Source organism: Macrobrachium nipponense, chromosome 3 (genome assembly GCF_015104395.2).
Source record: "Macrobrachium nipponense isolate FS-2020 chromosome 3, ASM1510439v2, whole genome shotgun sequence".
In the NCBI taxonomy this organism is placed as follows: Eukaryota; Metazoa; Arthropoda; class Malacostraca; order Decapoda; family Palaemonidae; genus Macrobrachium; species Macrobrachium nipponense.
This window is the reverse complement of record NC_087202.1, coordinates 12,077,025-12,096,802: the sequence shown is the minus strand read 5'-3', so window position 1 is coordinate 12,096,802 and position 19,778 is coordinate 12,077,025. Positions and strand designations below refer to the sequence as shown.

Sequence of the window (19,778 nt, the reverse complement as noted above, 5' to 3'; positions counted from 1 at the left end):
TCCCAAAACAATTATATTCCCTCCTTCACAAATCGTCCAGTCTTATGTAAACAATATACTCTGGTTTCGAATTAAGAATGAAAATATTTTTTAAAAAAATATCAACTGCAACTTCCATCACATCATCAGGTGTGGCTGGGTGGAACGCTCTTGGCAAACGTGAGTGGAGACCGCCCTGAATTCGACGTGGGCGGTCTGCCGGCGGGCGCCTCCCTCAAGCTCGTGCTGTACGCCGTCTCCCCTCACGCCCGCTCTAAACCCATCTACATGTACGCCCAGACAGTTCCCAAGATATCTGTTCACTTGACGGGTGAGTATAGGGAAGTGGTTTCATCAGGGATGTGAGATGGGATACCAGCTGCATGAGTAGTGAGTGAGTGAGTGTGTAAGAGAGAGAGAGAGAGATAGAGAGAGAGAGAGAGAGGGAGAGAGAGAGAGAGCAATGTGTTTAGAACACTTGTGTGTGTATTGGTGTGTAAGATAGAGAGAAGTGTTTTTAGAACACTTGTGTGTGTGTTTGGGTGTGTAAGAGAGAGAGAGAGAGAGAGAGAGAGAGAGAGAGAGAGAGAGAGAGAGAGAGAGAGAATAATGTTTTTAAAACATGCATCTTTGTGTTTAAGTGTGTAGGCGAGAGAGAGAGAAAACAATGTTATTAGAACACTACTTTGTGTGTAAGAGAGAGAGAGAGAGAGAGAGAGAGAGAGAGAGCAGTGTTTTTAGAACACGTGTTTGTGTGGGTAGATGTGTAAGAGAGAGAGAGAAAAATGTTTTCATAACACTTGTGGGTTCGTATGGGTGTGTACGAGAGAGAGAGAGTGAGAGAGAGAAATGTTTTTAGAACACTTGTGTGTATGTTTAGATGTGTAAGAGAGAGAAAGAGAGAGAATACAGAATGTTTAGAACGCTTGTGTGTGTGTGTGTGTGTGTGTGTGTGTGTATGGTTGTGAGAGAGAGAGAGAGAGAGAGAGAGAGAGAGAGAGAGAGACTTTTTAGTGACATCTTAAGAGAGATAAAATCCGAATGAGTCGTTTTATCCGTCCTTAGACAGAACCAGTTTCAGGTAACAGCACGATATTATTAGGAAAGAATAATTTATTGAAATCTCTTGACATTTTGAATAAAAATAGCGACCTGACGTTATTATCTGTTCCTGAACAAACTTTTCATGGTTTAAGTATTACGCTTCGCAGAACACTCGAATAATTAATTACATTTGTTGCTATAGAATCCTCCCCAATTATCTACTTACTGTTGCAGGAAGCTTTTAAAGGAATTTAAAAAAAAAAAAAAATACATAAATAGGTGACCTATACTGAAAAAACATAACTCTTTCATATACTTATTTCCTGTTTACTGCGACAACACTTTCATTGTACCCAGATGTAAGAAATTGTTTTGGTAATTTCTGTAACCGTTTAAATCAACTTAACTGAAAATGTTTAGTCTGTAATTGCTAAAAATGACCACCAATACCTTTGTTAGGTCAGAGCCATGGTGATTACTATTATTCAGTAGATGAAATCTATTCCTATGGAACTTGACGTTCAAGCTTCCAAAGAATATTAAGGTGTTCATTAGGAAGAAGTAAGAGGAAGTAAAGTGAAATACAGGAAAATGTTTCCATTTATTAAAAAGAGAGAGAAAAAGGAATAATTAGATAAACTGTATTAAAAAGTAAGAAGAACAGTACATGGGCGCCCGCACATAGGGGCAAGAGGGGGCACTTGCCCCTCCCCTGAAATCCTGGAAAAATTATATATATATATATATATATATATATATATATATATATATATATATATATATATATATATATGTGTGTGTGTGTGTGTGTGTGTGTGTGTGTGTGTGTATGTGTGTGTGTGTATTACATTTATTACATTTAACTACATCCCTTTGTTTTCGTTCCATTTTACAATATATTTTATCAGTTTAAGTAAATTAAAGGTATCATTATGTATTTGTATACAGCATGTAAATGCGTTGTTCTTTCCAGAAATATTTGAATTCAGCTGAACAGTATATGGAACTAATGAAAAAAAGTCAACGCAACATTGTATTTTTTTCTTTATCGCATCTTACTTCACTTAAATTATTGGCATCACAGTTCTACTGCATATATATATATATATATATATATATATATATATATAATATATATATATATATATATATATATATATATATATATACATATACAGGGTGTTTCGAAATTAGAGGCCCCCCTCTCTACAGCATAAGCTAAAATTGATATGGACAAAAACAAAAGTAATTCAGAACAGGTATTTATTTAAGTTTCTTTTAGTATTTAATATTTTGTGTGGTCTTGAACTGCCTGTACCACAGCCTGCATTCTTGAGGGGTATGATTTCAGCAAATTGCAAAAAAGCTGAGGCTCAAACTCCATTTCCCTGAGCACTTTGGTCACCTCTCTTCGCAGGTCGTCGAGGCTTGGTATACCATTATAGTTCACTGTGCGCACTTCAACATGATCCTTTAAGATACTACCTATGTTTTCACACACATTAAGGTCAGGGGAGCTACCTGGAAATTCACTTAGCGAGAAGAAATCGATACCACTGTTTCGATGCAGCTCCTGTGTCTGAAGAAGCTTGAAACATGGTGCCTTATCATGCAAAAATGTGACTTCTACAACAGATAACACATTTTCAGGATCTTTGAGGAAAGGAAATACTCTACCAGTAAGCACAGTTTCTCTGAAGTATTCGCCATTCCATGACTGTCCTTTTTCTTTGATGATCCACATTAACCGTTTGGCTGTGAAACAGAGAAAAATTCCCAAACATTCAGGAAATTTTACAACTTTGCGATAGTGCACGTCATTGTTGATACCATCCAACTTTGCAGCCCAAATGATGATTTGGCTTCCTGACTGTGTAAATGAAGAATTCATCTGATGGAGCAACATGGAGAAAGTCAGCTTCATCCCAATCTTTAAGAAATGAACCACAAAACCATACTAGGTCTTCTCTCTGTTTTTGAGTGATGTTGGGCTTGCTGATAACATGAAATGGCTTGATACCAGATTTTTTCCACTCACGATATACAGCACTATAACTTCTCTTCTTTCCCATTTTTGTTTCTAGTTCAAGTGCCAATTTATGTAAAGATTATTTTGGTCTACCCACTGGCTCAGCTATGATGCCTTTAGACTCCTGAGACAGGACTTCAGGCCTTCCTTCCCATATTCCGACTTTTTTTGTGATGACAGTCATATGGCTTTTTGTTCCAGTTTCTTTAACAAAGGATTCATCTCTGTTAATGTATTTAACTATCCAGGAACGTGAAATGAAGGATGCACCAGCATCCCTGGCCTCTATGAAGGTTATGGCCCAGATTCGGTCAATCCATCTGATTTCCTCCAAGTTGTTAGCCATGGCTTTATCTAACTCTGTCACTCAGTCTGTAAATACAAGAAATGTAAAATGAAAAATAGCTAAATAGAAACTTAAGATATTGTACTTGGAGATAGGCTATAGCAGAAAACTTCATAACTTTCCATTTGTTCTGTGGAGGGGGGGTCTTTAATTTCGAAACACCCGGTATATATAAAATTTGCACCCTCTTGAAAAAATATGCTGTGGCCGCCCATGGAACAGTATTAGGGTATCAATGCACACCCTCTCTCTATCTCTCTCTCCCTCCTTGAGAAGACCCGTCACTCACCGACCCGGAACTCGACGACTTCCCGGGTGACTACGACGGTTTCTGGGACGACCTGGACGGCACCATAGGCGGGGTGGTGGGCGGGGTGGTGGCTGGAGCCTGCGGGATGGTGGTCATCCTCTCGGGGGTGATTATCTTCATCTGGTTCCGCCAGAGGGCGGCGCGGAGGAGGAGGAGGGAGGACGAAGCCCAGGGAAGCAGTCCCGCGTCTTTCCCTTCGGCTCTGTCCTCGCCCGCGAGGTCACTCAGTCGCGGCAGTTCCCACTCGCAGCTGGAAGCTTCCAGGCCTTCTTCAGGTTAGCTGGTGGCGGGTTAGGTTAGGTTAGGTTAATGAGATATTTATGCCAAGAGGCGTTTGCCGTGATTTTACTTGTTTTTAAATCCAGATTCAAACCAAAGTTACTGTTCAAACTGTCGGATAATGAATGTGTCATTGATTCATACTGTAATTCCTAACTCTTTTGCATTTATTCGTGTGTATGATATATATATATGTATATATATATATATATATATATATATATATATATATATATATATATATATATATATATATATTTTTTTTTTTTTTTTTTTTTTTTTTCTTTTTTTATGTATATATAATATGTATAGTATACAATATATATATTATAAATACATGGGTATGAATGTATGTATATGCAGACTACATACATATATGTAGTGTGTGTGTATATATATATATATATATATATATATATATATATATATATATATACATATAAAAGTGAAACACATCTTTAACTTTAAATTAACTCTTTCTTTACCTCTCACACAGTGTACTGCTTAAGCGGCGGTAGAGCACCAGTAGGAGGAGGAGGAGGTGGAGGTGGTGGAGCAACAGTAACAGGAGGAGGAGGAGGAGGAGGTGGAGGGGTGGTGGTGGGCATAGGGGGTGGGGGAGGCCTCAGCAGCGGTGGCGGGGGGTGTCACGAAAGCCCCTGGCTGGAGACATCCATCACCCCCCTGGTGGCACCGACCAGCCCCATGACTCCGACTCAGCCATGTGTGAGTGTAAATATCGACTCCTCTTCGTTCTGTCTTGTTTTTTATCTGTTTATTTATCGGTTTATTTATTTATATTTCCTCTATTCACTCTTTATATCACATATCTACCTCCCTTCGCGTCGGGTTCATCTCTGCTGTCTTGGATAATTCTACTAAATTTTCATAAGTTTAGCATCTCTGACTTTATATATATATATATATATATATATATATATATATATATATAATATATGTATATATATATATATATATATATATATATTTTATCTATATATATATAGTATATATATATTTATGACATTATTGAATTTTCTTTGAAAGAGTAGTGTCTTGGGTGTTCGCTTATTCTACACTATATATATATATATATATATATATATATATATATATATATATATATATCTAACTATTATAAAATCAACGTAAGAAGGCGAGTGAAAACCATGACTAGGAACAAGCACTTTCGTAGATTATTCTACACTGAAAATTTTGAAAAAATTTTCAGTTTATTCTTCATTGAAAATGTAGAATAAACTACGAATGTACTTGTTCCAAGTCCCCAGTTTTTCACTCGCCAACATTTTATATATATTTTATATATATGTATAATATATTTATTAATATGTATGTATGTGTGTGCTTGTGGTTTCTAAGAAATGTAATATTATCACAGCTAATCTTAATCACTTTCTCTGACAGGTCGAGAGTATGATCCTGGAAGACAGTACTTCGAGCGAGGTCAAATAATAATAGAAGCGATTCGTAAATGAACTCAAGAATTTTGAGTAAGAAGAAGAAAAAGAAGAAGAAGAAAAATACAAGATGACGACGTAGAAGCAGCAAAACAGCAGAAATAAAGAGAGAAAATTTAAGGAAAACTGAAGAATTGCAAGAAATCTTTTCTGGAGACGAAGGCAGTTGTTGTATTCAGCATTTTTGAGTGAACTGTGTTTGTGGAATGTCTCAGTCTTAAGCAAAAAATATCAAAAAGGATATCAAAAGAGTTCTGGATGGCACTTCCTCGTATAATTCAGTGTTATCCATGATCTAATTAAATATATACAGAACATATACATTTCTGGTAAACGAAAATTGACAGAAAATGCAAAAGAGAAAAAAAAGTTACTGGTAAAAATCGTAGATATTTCAAAATGATGAAGCTCTCATTAACTAAAACTTTACTTCAGTTCACGAATCATTAAAGATGCCATCGATTTAATCTGAAGAATTTTGTAAGAAAAATGAAAAAACGAAACAAAATTACATCATATCAAAAATGTTACAGATTTTACGTGTTACGTTTATTATTCACCTTGTAATCAAATCTATGAGACTTAGTTTAGGAATGTGAGAGAGATATATTATATGTGACTGTTCAGTATTTTCAAAGAAACCGATTCTAGTCCGAGTTATGTTTCATTAGAGGTTTAAAAAAAGAGAAGAGGGGTTTCTATTAGAGGGGCGAACGTTCGTGGGTATAATAATAAGCCTGGCGGCTGGGCGTGGCGGTTGATAATTGTATTTTTATAATTTATATCATTTTATAATAAAGAACTGTTACTGTATTAGTCTGTGTTTTATTGTCGCTGTTGCCTTTTGCAGTCCAGTGGAAGCAGTAGTAGAAACGTCTGCTCCAGTCATTAAAAAAAATGAACAAATAAATAGCGCCACTGTAAAAACCATTGTAAGACTAATTAAAACACTACTACTACCTGGTCCAAGATAGGTGGACTAGCCTACTTCCAGCCAGTAGTGTACAACCAAGCTTAGCAACCGGGTGAGAGAGAGAGAGAGAGAGAGCGAGAGAGAGAGAGCCCCAGATGAGAGCAGATTGCCCATCGACACATAAAAAATAAAAGGACTCGGGAACTTCCCCCTGAAAAGGTCTAATCATTATCCTGAATTGAAGGTAAGTTCAATTTACTGAGAATTGCGTAACAGCAGCTGTTTTCCTTATAGTAAGATCTTCCAATTCTTCCCTCATCTTAAGTAGGCCTAATTACTGGAGAGATGTTTGGAAGATTTTACTAACACGTTCTTCATTCTCTCTCTCTCTCTCTCTCTCTCTCTCTCTCTCTCTCTCTGTGTGGTATATATATATATATATATATATATATCTAATAAAGGAGCCCATAAAAACACCAAAATATAGAGAAAAAAGTACTATATTTCAGAGACTGCTGTCTCCCTCTTTTCAGAAGAGGGAGACAGCAGTCTCTGAATATAGTACTTTTTTTCTCTATATTGTGTTTTTATGGGCTCCTTTTATTAGATGGAATTCTGTTGTTACAGAAACATTGTTACCAGTCATATATATATATATATATATATATATATATATATATATATATATATATATATCGTACTTTCCCCCGTCTGTTTTTTTATTCATTTTTATTTTTTTATAAAAATACATTCTTATTGTTATTCATTATAGCTTTTACTATTTACATTTAATATACGTATACACACACACACACACACACACACCACACACACACACACACACACACACATATATATATATATATATATATATATATATATATATATATATATATATATATATATATTGCTACTATCAAAATGCATATATCCCCTCTTAGACTGTATAAAATGTTTTGTAGAATTTTGGCAACATTCTTTCAGATCCCTAGATAGCTTAGAGATATGATGTTTTAAATGTGTGTTCAGATTTCGCATAACATAATGTAAAAGAATATATATAACGTAGAATGTAGAAAGAGAGAGAATATCTTTGTCCGTTCAAAGCTAGAGTTGTTTTTCAAAATCTGTCAACACGTTTGATAAGCGAGCTTGAGCCTTCATTGTTTTTTGGGATTCTGTCATCATGTATGATAAGGGACTTCTGCTTTGATCGATCGAGTCGAGTACGTGTCTTTTTTTTAACAGACTCGTCTCGTACGCGTATGTCTTTGATCAAAGCCAAGTGCAGTTTACGCATTTTGTATGTAAAGTTGCGTAAGATTTCGAAGCTTCTGGAAAGAATTGTCCCAAAACGTTTTGTGTCAGCTCCAGTCCAGCTTCCGTAAGGGAGAAGAATTTCATTAGGTCTTAGATACTCAAGGCATTCACATCTCTCTCTCTCTCTCTCTCTCTCTCTCTCTCTCTCTCTCTCCCACTCTCTCCATCGCATAGCACTTTGATTTTAAAGTAAAGTAACGATTTCGTACTCATTGAAGGGTCACTTGTAATTTGTAAACTTCAGATTTGATATTTCTTAGAGTTTATTAGTAGTATTTAGTGTTTTTTGTGAAATCTGAACAAACATTGTCGTTGTAACAGAGCCTGGTCTTGTGAAAGTGTGAAACAAGCTGCAGCAAGACAGAAAGAAAGAAGTGGCATGCCAAAAAGGTAAATTGTGTTATATTTTTATTAGTTGCAACTAATAACTGATAGGAACAGTGGTTAGGTAAAAACTAATAACTAATACCAGATGGTTACCAAGGTTTGGTAAAAACTAATAGTTACAATGTTTTGAGTGAAAATATTTACACTGTTACACATAGCAAATTTTAATGTTTTGTGTTTATTCATTTGAAGTGATTTTTATGTTTTGTGCATTTATTCATTTTCTTATTGAAGTGTGTCTTTTTATTTTATGTTCTGTGTGATAGATACTTTTTAAATTTTGGTATTTTCCACATTTTTCTGTATTTTCATTTGCATTCACAATTTAATTAACTTAGCTATTTTCATTAATTAATCATTGCACATTTAATTAAATTTAACACTTATGAATTAATTTGCTTTTACTTAGAATTCTTTTCAAGTTTTATTGTTGTTTAGCACTTGTGAATTAATTTCCAAATTTCAATTATTGCCTAACACTTTTGAATTTTGATTGAATTAATTTTCTTGAATTTTGTGATAAATTAATTTTGATTTAATTTTACTTAATTGATTCTAGAATTAATTAAACTCTACTTTGTTTTCAAGTAACAGTAATTTTCCCTGATATTGTGAATTTCACTTATAAATCTTGAGTTTAATAATAAATTTTTGTATTTAAAATTTTTATAGGTGTTTTCTTTATTTTATACCAGTATATAATTATATTGATGATAGGTAGAAACATAGAGTGGTGATTAATCGGTTTTCCTTCAATTTACTTGAAATGACTTAGAACCAGGGAAGTACTTAGACTTCTGAAATCAGGGAAATACTTAGACTTTTAAAGTTGTTGATGGAGTGATGCCTTTGATTAATTTAATTACTTACAAGATTACCTCACACCTGTTTTGATGAACTAAGTCTGATTTTCTGCAATACTGGTAAGTTGTTAAGGGATCACTGTTGCCTTTAGAGTATTCAGTCGTTTAGTACCTGTGATGAGGGTTCAGGTGTCTGGCTTTTGTGAGGTAACAATTGATGAATGGTAACCAGATACTTGGCACTTCGTCACAATATATATATATATAATATATATATATGTGTGTGTGTGTGTGTGTGTGTGCGCGCGCGTGCCTGCGTACAGAAAAGAGACAGGGAGAACTCAAACATTCTAAATATTCATAATTCGAAATATGTCGAATATTCCGAAATAAGACGAATGAAAAATTAATTTTCTCTGACGTACAATTACATCACCGCCGTTTGTTTCGTTGATAATATAATAATTGGTCTTTGTCTTGGGCACAATTCTCTCTGGAGAATGTCCCTCCGACCCTCTTTCGCGCCTTCATAATTTATCGTGAGTTGTTGGTCTCGGAGTCTTTTAATTTCCGCTAACGATTTTTATCAGAGACATATTTTAGCGGCTTATATTTATCTTGAGAAATTTGTTATCCAAGGCAGGGAGGGTAAAAAAATGTCCGTGGGAGATAATTTGCCTCTAAATTTGCAAGTTTAATCTTATTTCAACTCTCAACTGTATCGTAAGTTCTTTAATGGACAAAATCATGTGTACTCTATCTCATGTTCGAATTTTGTCTGTTGGCGTTTCTAGGTGTTGATTATTTACATCATCATTCATTTCCTATTATTATTATTATTATTATTATTATTATTATTATTATTATTATTATTATTATTATTATTACTGAAAAGGAAGAAGTAATATACATGAAATACCGGTTAAACCAGAGCAGAAAAAATAAAATTACATGAAAACATGCAGAAATGAACTTACAGTAGATAAATTAAGCAATTCTCTGTACCACTGTAAATTACTGTAAACTGATCTTCTATTCATTATGTCGTGCTCAGAAGTAACCCCACATGATTCTTTTTGTATCGTCCAAAATTTCAGACTCCAAGTCAAGTGCGAAAGATTGCCAAGTAGCGTGAAACTCTCCTTTTTCATATCATTAGTCACAGTGTCTACAAGTTTGGGAATTCACGACTAATGTTTCATTCTCTGTGGACATACAGGTAAGATCTCTTTATTAATGCATTGGTGACATTCATAATTAGGTGAAATTCGGTTTCCACATTGCTTAGTTCAAAGCACGGCGTGATAAGGCTGGCAGGCTGCCAATACCAACACTCACAAGTGGTCATGGTAGCTACATCTACCGCTTATAACAGTAGGCTCAACTGTTACACAAACAATTTCGAAAGAGAAATTTGAATTACCAATGGTTTCAGTTGAAATTGGAGTTTAGGCTTTGTTCAAATTGCCTGTATATTGCAATAAGGCCTAGCGATCCAGTTTACTTAATAATTTATTTCTTGGAGGATACCTGCTTTTTCTAATAAAAGTTTACTTTTTTTTTAAATGATTTCGATAAGATAGTTATTAACTGCTCCGACGCGAGTGACTGGCGACTCACTTCCGACTCTCGATCTTCCTTCCCTTACATCACTTGGACACGAGATGTTTTCGTGGTTCCATTGTTTTATTTATGAACTGGAACATAAAACTTATATGGCATCATGAGGTAGCTAGCCATGGGTACATCTAGTGTCCTTTTTTGGAGGAACTTACTGTGGTAAGCAGATAAACTCGGCAATAAGTTCACTGCAACAGGTATTACCTATTTGACTTTTCTCTATGGATGACTTTCGACTGGTTTAGCCTACACTGAATTTTAGTAGGAATTCATGTCACCCAATGCTTAACAAAGTCGAATAGGTATAGGCTAGCCTAAATTAAAGAACTCCCAGTGCAGCGTAGCTAGTGGTGGGGAAATAGGCAAGTTTCCACTGACAGTAGTCAAAGGCTTGGGACAAACCTTTTGGGCCTAGATGGGTTAGGTTGAAAAAAAGTAGACTGGCATGGTATTCTAAGGGTTACAGGTTTAAAACAGGAGCCTACATTAGAAATTTCACTAACCTAACCTCATTACATTACTAGGTTTCTGTGCTCATATATACACGTCAAAATATTAAAAAACCATCTTTCTTCTTCCACAGGTAAAATTCAGTAAAGATTAATGAAATAACATACTTATGCCACAATGCCCTACCTACAGTTAAACCTAACTGTACAGCACATGCATTTTTCATGTCACTGAAGTAGTCACTTAGAAGATCTCAAGATTCCTACAGAGGTTCATGATGCAAATATCATTAAGCAGATATTCAATAACTCCAGAGAGCTGATACTGCTGAATGTATTTCTAACACTGCAATATACATTGCATTGCTGTTATAAAACTGGTTATTTCATTTTTGGCAATAATTTTAGCCCTAGCTAATGACTGAATAAATTTGATTATTCATCAGAGCTGGTAATATTGTGTTTTTGTTATATGTATAGTTGCTCCCCTCAAAGTTACTGTACCATCAGGAGAGTGTTTTTTCAAACGGGTCTGCCCAGCATCATAACAAAAGGACTCAAAGAGTACAGGAGGTCTTGTCAGCGCTGACCCAAAATAAGCTTCTGCCAGGTCGAGAGCGTGACGTTAACTCAACCTCGCCTTAGGCTAAGGCCCCACCGAATCCGTCGCGGCGCATCGCGTGCGTCCAACACGACTATCCGTCTACAAGTGTCTCCGTCTTCTGCATGTGTGGCCCAACCAGACAAACAAGTGACGGTTATAAGACGGACAATTCAAACTTCAGCAGTACTTGCAGTTATGAAGGGACACCGCGAGGTTTTCCTCTGACTCGGTGCTGTCAACCAAATTAGAGGCGTTGAACAGTAGGAAAATCAGGACTTATGACATAACTTCAGATGAGGAAAGAGTGGAGAATATGCAAAACTCTTTCATAAGTTACGATAGCGTCCAGACAAGTTTTTTTTTAATATTGTCGGATGCCGCCGAAAACCTTTGACTTAATTCACGAGGGCATTATATCTCAAATATCAAAATTTGATACCAATTACAGAAGATCCGTATCAACGTAAGAAACTTGTAGTAACTCTGAGGGAAGGATTACGGATTTCGAAATTAAAATTGCATTTTATTTTATTTAATACAAAAATTAAGATACGTAGAATTGTGTGTGAACTGAACACTTTGATACAGGAACTTCTGAAACAAAGATATTTACATAAATGTATCCATTAGAATATAATAAAAAAATACTATAATCCTTTATCATAACCACAAATCATCACATTTGATTATAACTCAAAATTGGGTAGGTGGTTCAAATGCAGGTGTTGTAGGTCTACCACAATTTCTTCCTTCATTCGGACCCCAGCTCGGAGACGCACATCCACGCACGGCTAAAAACAAAATGTTTTGTTCCTTGCGCGTCCAGTCCGGTGATGCACCTGACGCCACGCACGCTCATGCGCCGTGTGGGGCCACTCGTCTTTGAACTATGACAGTTGATCGAAACGCACAAAACGCGTAGCCGTGTTGGACGCACGTGACTCGCTGCGACGGATTTGGTGGGGCCTTAGCCTCAGGCTACCACAAGAAAGGTCCTTTATTAATCCAATGCACAACACCAAATACTATACGTGTTTGCGGATGCTCTACATCTAGTTAAGCTTTTAAGAAATAATTCTTTTGACCATGGATTCATATTGCCGGATGGTACAGTTGCCTCAAAGTGTTCCTTTACCCCGTCCTCTTCTGTTTCATGATAATGGTCTGGTAACATAGCAATGAAGCCTGTTTGTCTTGTAACGACGGATGTGAATGGTCGAGCTATTGGATGCCAATGTTCATATTTTCTAATCACTAGAAAAATAGTATAGTAACAGAGTAATAAAAATAGCAATGGTAAAAATCATTTTGTTCATGAAACTTACCTGACAGATATATATATAGCTGTATTCTCCGAAGTCCGACAGAATTTCAGAATTCGCGGCACACGCAGTGGGCGGCCAGGTGGTGGTACCCATTCCCGCCGCTGGGAGGCGGATATCAGGAACTATTCCCATTTTCTATTCATATTTTTTCTGTCGCCGGTCGGTAAACAACTGTTTACAGACCTCCGCCTAGGATTTTGAAACTTCATTAGCCGCTTAAGTATCCTAATTATTCTTACGATTATTGACTTGGATTTGTGGCTAGGCATACGCTATCGTAAATTTTTCATTGCATTTGATGTCTGAGGCTAGTTAGCCTAGTTTCAGACTTTGTTGTCTGCATGGGGGATGGTGAAGCTACCGGAACTTTCGGTAGACACTCGCTTAGTGTATATGGCGTTTACATGTTTTCTTTGCATAAGTTCAATGTAATTAGTGTAATGTGTGACTGATTACGGAAGAAGTAGGATTCATGTACGCATTTTAGAGCGTGTTAGAATCAGGAGTTTTCCTCCACAGTAAACAGAAGCTAGAAATAATGAACCTTCTAACCTCCTGTAGATTTTATTTTGCCTAACCCTGTGGTATGGCTTACGGGCCTAGAAGAAGTGTCTGCTAGAGGATTACATCAAGTAATCTAGACTAAAGTGCTCGCTCTCCAATTAGTGTTGTGAGTGTATGCCCCTGTGTTGTGGAGGGGGCGTCAGATCGGCCCCATAATGCCTCTAGGCCTGGACCTCTGTCGGACTCCCAGGACTCAGGGAGAGGGCATGTCGAAAGCCGCAAGAGGGTTACGGGGCTCCCCACCGATCTGGCGTCCCTTCGGCAGAACCTGTTGACGCTTCCCAGGCTGCTAAAGATCGTGCACGCGCACGAATCTTGAAGGATTGCTTCTCGTCCTCCGAGGCGTCCTCCCGCGCAAGGGTTGGAGCTCTCGGAAGGACTCGCGCCCTCTAAGAAGCTTTTAGAGAAGAGGACGCTTCACGTCCTCTCTCTCGTTAGGAGGGAACGTCAGATGGGCCCCATAACGCCTCTAGGCCTAGACCTCTGTCGGACTCCCAGAAACCAGGGAGAGGGCATGTCAAAAGCCGAAGGAGGGTTACGGGCTTTTCATGCTGATCTGGCTTCCTTTCGGCAGGTCCTGTTGTAGCTTCCCAGGCTGCCGAAGATCGAGCACGTGCACGAAGCTTCAAGGGTTGTTTCTCGGCCTCCGAGGCATCCTCCCCACACAGGGGTTGGGGCTCTCGGAAGGACTCGCGCCCCCTAAAGAAGCTTTAGAGAAGAGGACGCTTCACGTCCTCTCTCTCGTCACGAGAGGATGAGGAGGAAAGAGACCACATTTACCCTTTTAGAAGAATGCACTGGCTCTTTTTCTAAGGGACATTTAAGGAGGCTCATTCATCTTGCCAGAAGAGTGATTTGAGCCTCCTGCGAGTGAACGCTCATGTATATATCATTTATACATTATTAAGGAGGCTCATTCATCTTTCCAGAAGAGTGATTTGAGCCTCCTCTGCGAGGTGACCGCTCATGTATACTAATTTATACATTATTAAGGAGCGCTCATTCATCTTGCGAACGTGCGATTTGACCCCCTGAAGTGAACGCTTCATTTATACATTATTAAGGAGGCTCATTCATCTTGCCAGAAGAGTGATTTGAGCCCCCTGAGAGTGAACGCTCATGTATACATCATTTATACATTATTAAAGAGGCTCATTCATCTTGCCAGAAGAGTGATTTGAGCCTCCTGCGAGGTGAACGCTCATGTATATGAAGCTCATGTATATATCACTTGTACATTATTAAGGAGGTTCATTCATCTTGCCAGAAGAGTGATTTGACCCTCCTGCGAGTGAACGCTCATGAAGTTAGAGCTGTTTCAACCTCGCTAGCATTCCAAAAGAATTTGGTAATCAAGGACATTCTTGATTCCACCTTTTGGAGGAGCAACTCAGTATTCGTCTTCTCTCCTCATGGCGCTCCGTATACGTTATGTAACGTTCGCTTTACTTCGAAAAGCAAGCTGATAAGTTTGACGGCCGGCAAGCTGCTTTGCACAGTCAAACAACTTATGTCTCTGGTCGGCATAAGAAGGGCAATTTAGAAGTGAGGAAGCTTTTGGAGGTGCTCGACGTCCTATAAGTAGAGACATTCTCCAGGACGCTTCGGCAAGCACCTTGCGGAAGACGAAAGCCATACGTCTTCCTTTAGTGTTCACACTCTTCAGGAGCAGCGTGCGGCTCTCCATGGAGACTCGCATGAGGACGTCCCTTAAAAATATTCAACGTCATACGCAAAACGCGGTTCGTCATAACATTAAGATGTTGGCAAGGTCGCTCGCCAGGACGCCTCTTGGCGGGCCTTGCATGCATCAAGGCGCTCAACGAGTTTCCTCTCATGAAACGTCGTTCAGAAGACTTGGTGTTCTCTGCTCAGACACGCTCGTGCTAAGCACGCTCAGCAGTTGAGGACGCTCAGCAGGACGCTTTCCAGGACGCTTTTGAGGACGCTTTTGTGCATATTCGCCAGGACGCTTCGGTGGAAGCTCGGCAGGACGCTTTGCGAGAGAAAAGACTTGTAGAAGCGTTTTATTTGCTGTTCAGGACGTTTCTTAGGACACTTGATGCTTTATAAACGCTCGTCAAGAGGAGGTTTTTGCAGGACTCTCCACAGGACATTCCTTTACAGAAATTTTTAAAATGGATTCGGAGTTAGCGGAGAGACATACCCGAATTTTTTCTTCGATCCCTCTTTCCTCTTCATCGATTTCTCTGAGAATCGGGAAGATTATATACTCGGATTCCTGGGTGACTTTCGGTCATGTTAAAGGGTTTTCCCCTATTAGCAAAGTGCTAATAGTTTTGTTCATGAAACTTACCTGACAGATATATATATAGCTGTATTCTCCGAAGTCCGACAGAATTTCAGAATTCGCGGCACACGCAGTGGGTGGCCAGGTGGTGGTACCCATTCCCGCCGCTGGGAGGCGGATATCAGGAACTATTCCCATTTTCTATTCATATTTTTTCTGTCGCCGGTCGGTAAACAACTGTTTACAGACCTCCGCCTAGGATTTTGAAACTTCATTAGCCGCTTAAGTATCCTAATTATTCTTACGATATTGACTTGGATTTGTGGCTAGGCATACGCTATCGTAAATTTTTCATTGCATTTGATGTCTGAGGCTAGTTAGCCTAGTTTCAGACTTTGTTGTCTGCATGGGGGATGGTGAAGCTACCGGAACTTTCGGTAGACACTCGCTTAGTGTATATGGCGTTTTACATGTTTCTTTGCATAAGTTCAATGTAATTAGTGTAATGTGTGACTGATTACGGAAGAAGTAGGATTCATGTACGCATTTTAGAGCGTGTTAGAATCAGGAGTTTTCCTCCACAGTAAACAGAAGCTAGAAATAATGAACCTTCTAACCTCCTGTAGATTTTATTTTGCCTAACCCTGTGGTATGGCTTACGGGCCTAGAAGAAGTGTCTGCTAGAGGATTACATCAAGTAATCTTAGACTAAAGTGCTCGCTCTCCAATTAGTGTTTGAAGTGTAGTGGGCCCCTTGTGTTGTGGAGGGGCGTCAGATCGGCCCCATAATGCCTCTAGGCCTGGACCTCTGTCGGACTCCCAGGACTCAGGGAGAGGGATGTCGAAAGCCGCAAGAGGGTTTACGGGGGGCTCCCCACCGATCTGGCGTCCCTTCGGCAGAACCTGTTGACGCTTCCCAGGCTGCTAAAGATCGTGCACGCGCACGAATCTTGAAGGATTGCTTTCTCGTCCTCCGAGGCGTCCTCCCCGCGCAAGGGTTGGAGCTCTCGGAAGGACTCGCGCCTCTAAGAAGCTTTAGAGAAAGGAGGACCGCTTCACGTCCTTCTCTCTCGTTAGGAGGGAACGTCAGATGGGCCCCTCAAAAAGTCCTCTAGGCCTAGAACCTCTGTCGGACTCCCAGAAACCAGGGAGAGGGCATGTCAAAAGCCGAAGGAGGGTTACGGGCTTTTCATGCTGATCTGGCTTCCTTTCGGCAGGTCCTGTTGTAGCTTCCCAGGCTGCCGAAGATCGAGCACGTGCACGAAGCTTCAAGGGTTGTTTCTCGGCCTCCGAGGCATCCTCCCCACACAGGGTTGGGGCTCTCGGAAGGACTCGCGCCCCCTAAAGAAGCTTTAGAGAAGAGGACGCTTCACGTTCCTCTCTCTCGTCACGAGAGGATGAGAGGTAAGAGACCACATTTCACCCTTTTAGAAGAATGCACTGGCTCTTTTTCTAAGGGACATTTAAGAGAGGGGGGCTCATTCATCTTGCCAGGAGTGATTTGAGCCTCCTGCGAGGGAACGCTCATTATATCATTTACATTATTAAGGAGGCTCATTCACTTTCCAGAAGAGATTTGAGCCTGCGAGTGACCGCATGTATACTTCTTTATACATTATTAAGGAGGCTCATTCATCTTGCCAGAAGAGTGATTTGACCTCCTGATGAACGCTCATGTTATATCATTTATCTTATTAAGGCTCATTCATCTTTCCGAAGAGTGTTTGACCTCCTGCGAGTGCCGCATATCTTCATTTATACATTAGGAGGCTCTTCATCTTGCCAGAAAAAAGAGTGATTTAGCCCCCTGAGAGTGAACGCTCATGTATACATCATTTACATTATTAAAGAGGCTCATTCATAACTTGCCAGAAGAGTGATTTGAAAGCCTCCTGCGAGTGAACCTCATGTATTATGAACGCTCATGGTATATATCACTTGTACATTATTAAGGAGGTTCATTCATCTTGCCAGAAGAGTTGATTTGAGCCCTCCTGCGAGTGAACGCTCATGAAGTTAGAGCTCTTGTTTCAACCTCGCTAGCATTCCAAAAATAATTTGGTAATCAAGGACATTCTTGATTCCACCTTTTGGAGGAGCAACTCAGTATTCGTCTTCTCTCCTCCATGGCGCTCCGTATACGTTATGTAACGTTCGCTTTACTTCGAAAAGCAAGCTGATAAGTTTGAGCGGCCGGCAAGCTGCTTTGCACAGTCAAACAACTTATGTCTCCTGGTCGGCATAAGAAGGGCAATTTAGAAGTGAGGAAGCTTTTGGAGGTGCTCGACGTCCTATAAGTAGAGACATTCTCCAGGACGCTTCGGCAAGCCCCCTTGCGGAAGACGAAAGCCATACGTCTTCCTTTAGTGTTCACACTCTTCAGGAGCAGCGTGGCGGCTCTCTCCATGGAGACTCCGCATGAGGACGTTACCTTAAAATATTTTCAACGTCATACGCAAAACGCGGTTCGTCATAACATTGAGATGTTGGCAAGGTCGCTCGCCAGGACGCCTCTTGGCGGGCCTTGCATGCATCAAGGCGCTCAACGAGTTCCTCTCTGAAACGTCGTTCAGAAGACTTGGTGTTCTCTGCTCAGACACGCTCGTAGCTAAGCACGCTCAGCAGTTGAGGACGCTCAGCAGGACGCTTTCCAGACGCTTTTGAGGACGCTTTTGTGCACATTCGCCAGGACGCTTCGGTGGAAGCTCGGCAGGACCTTTGCGAGAGAAAAGACTTGTAGAAGGGGCGTTTTATTTGCTGTTCAGGACGTTTCTTAGGACGCTTGACGCTTTATAAACGCTCGTCAAGAGGAGGTTTTTCAGGACTCTCCACAGGACATTCCTTTACAGAAATTTTTAAAATGGATTCGGAGTTAGCGGAGAGAAACAATACCCTCGAAATTTTTTCTTCGATCCCTCTTTCCTCTTGCATCGATTTCTTTCTCTGGAGAATCGGGAAGATTATATACTCGGATTCCTGGGTGACTTTCGGTCATGTTAAAGGGTTTTCCCCTATTAGCAAAGTGCTAATAGTTTTGTTCATGAAACTTACCTGACAGATATATATATACTGCTTTATTCTCCGAAGTCCGACAGAATTTCAAAATTCTTCGCGGCACACGCAGTGGGCCGGCCAGGTGGTGGTACCCATTCCCGGCCGCTGGGAGGCGGATATCAGGAACTATTCCCATTTTCCTATTCATATTTTTTCTGTCGCCGGTCGGTAAACAACTGGTTTACAGACCTCCTCCTAGGATTTTGAAACTTCATTAGCCCGCTTAAGTATCCTAATTATTCTTACGATTATTGTACTGGATTTTGTGGCTAGGCATACGCTATCGTAAATTTTTTCATTGCATTTGATGTCTGAGGCTAGTTAGCCTAGTTTCAGACTTTGTTGTCTGCATGGGGGATGGTGAAGCTACCGGAACTTTCGGTAGACACTCGCTTAGTGTATATGGCGTTTACGTTTTGTTTTCTTTGCATAAGTTCAATGTAATTAGTGTAATGTGTGACTGATTACGGAAGAAGTAGGATTCATGTACGCATTTTTTTAGAGCGTGTTAGAATCAGAGTTTTCCTCCACAGTAAACAGAAGCTAGAAATAATGAACCTTCTAACCTCCTGTAGATTTTATTTTGCCTACCCTGTGTATGGCTTACGGGCCTAGAAGAAGTGTCTGCTAGAGGATTACATCAAGTAATCTTAGACTAAAGTGCTCGCTTTCCAATTAGTGTTGTGAAGTGTAGTGCCCTTGTGTTGTGGAGGGGGCGTCAGATCGGCCCCATAATGCCTCTAGGCCTGGACCTCTGTCGGACTCCCAGGACTCAGGGAAGAGAGGGGCATGTCGAAAGCCGCAAAAGAGGGTTACGGGGGCTCCCCACCGATCTGGCGTACCTTCGGCAGAACCTGTTGACGCTTCCCAGGCTGCTAAAGATCGTGAACACAGCGCACGAATCTTGAAGGATTGCTTCTCGTCCTCGAGGCGTCCTCCCCCCGCGCAAGGGTTGGAGCTCTCGAAGGACTCGCGCCCTCTCAAGAAGCTTTAGAGAAGAGGACGCTTCACGTCCTCCTCTCT

The 19,778-nt window shown here is 39.8% G+C and overlaps 1 protein-coding gene across 3 annotated transcripts in view; it reads left to right on the top strand.

Annotated features, from left to right (window-relative positions):
• Positions 1–6,268, top strand: part of LOC135221623 (uncharacterized) — a 65,333-nt gene extending 59,065 nt beyond the window's left edge. For 2 of the 3 annotated variants that reach the window (XM_064259284.1, XM_064259285.1), the window contains exons 11-14: positions 130–310; positions 3,675–3,983; positions 4,484–4,719; positions 5,413–6,268. In XM_064259284.1, coding sequence (XP_064115354.1) covers positions 130–310; positions 3,675–3,983; positions 4,484–4,719; positions 5,413–5,460 — 774 coding nt within the window. In that variant the 3' untranslated portion in view covers positions 5,461–6,268. The remainder of the gene's footprint in view (positions 1–129; positions 311–3,674; positions 3,984–4,483; positions 4,720–5,412) is intronic. The other variant, XM_064259286.1, reaches the window with a different exon arrangement.
• The last annotated feature ends 13,510 nt before the right edge of the window (positions 6,269–19,778 follow it).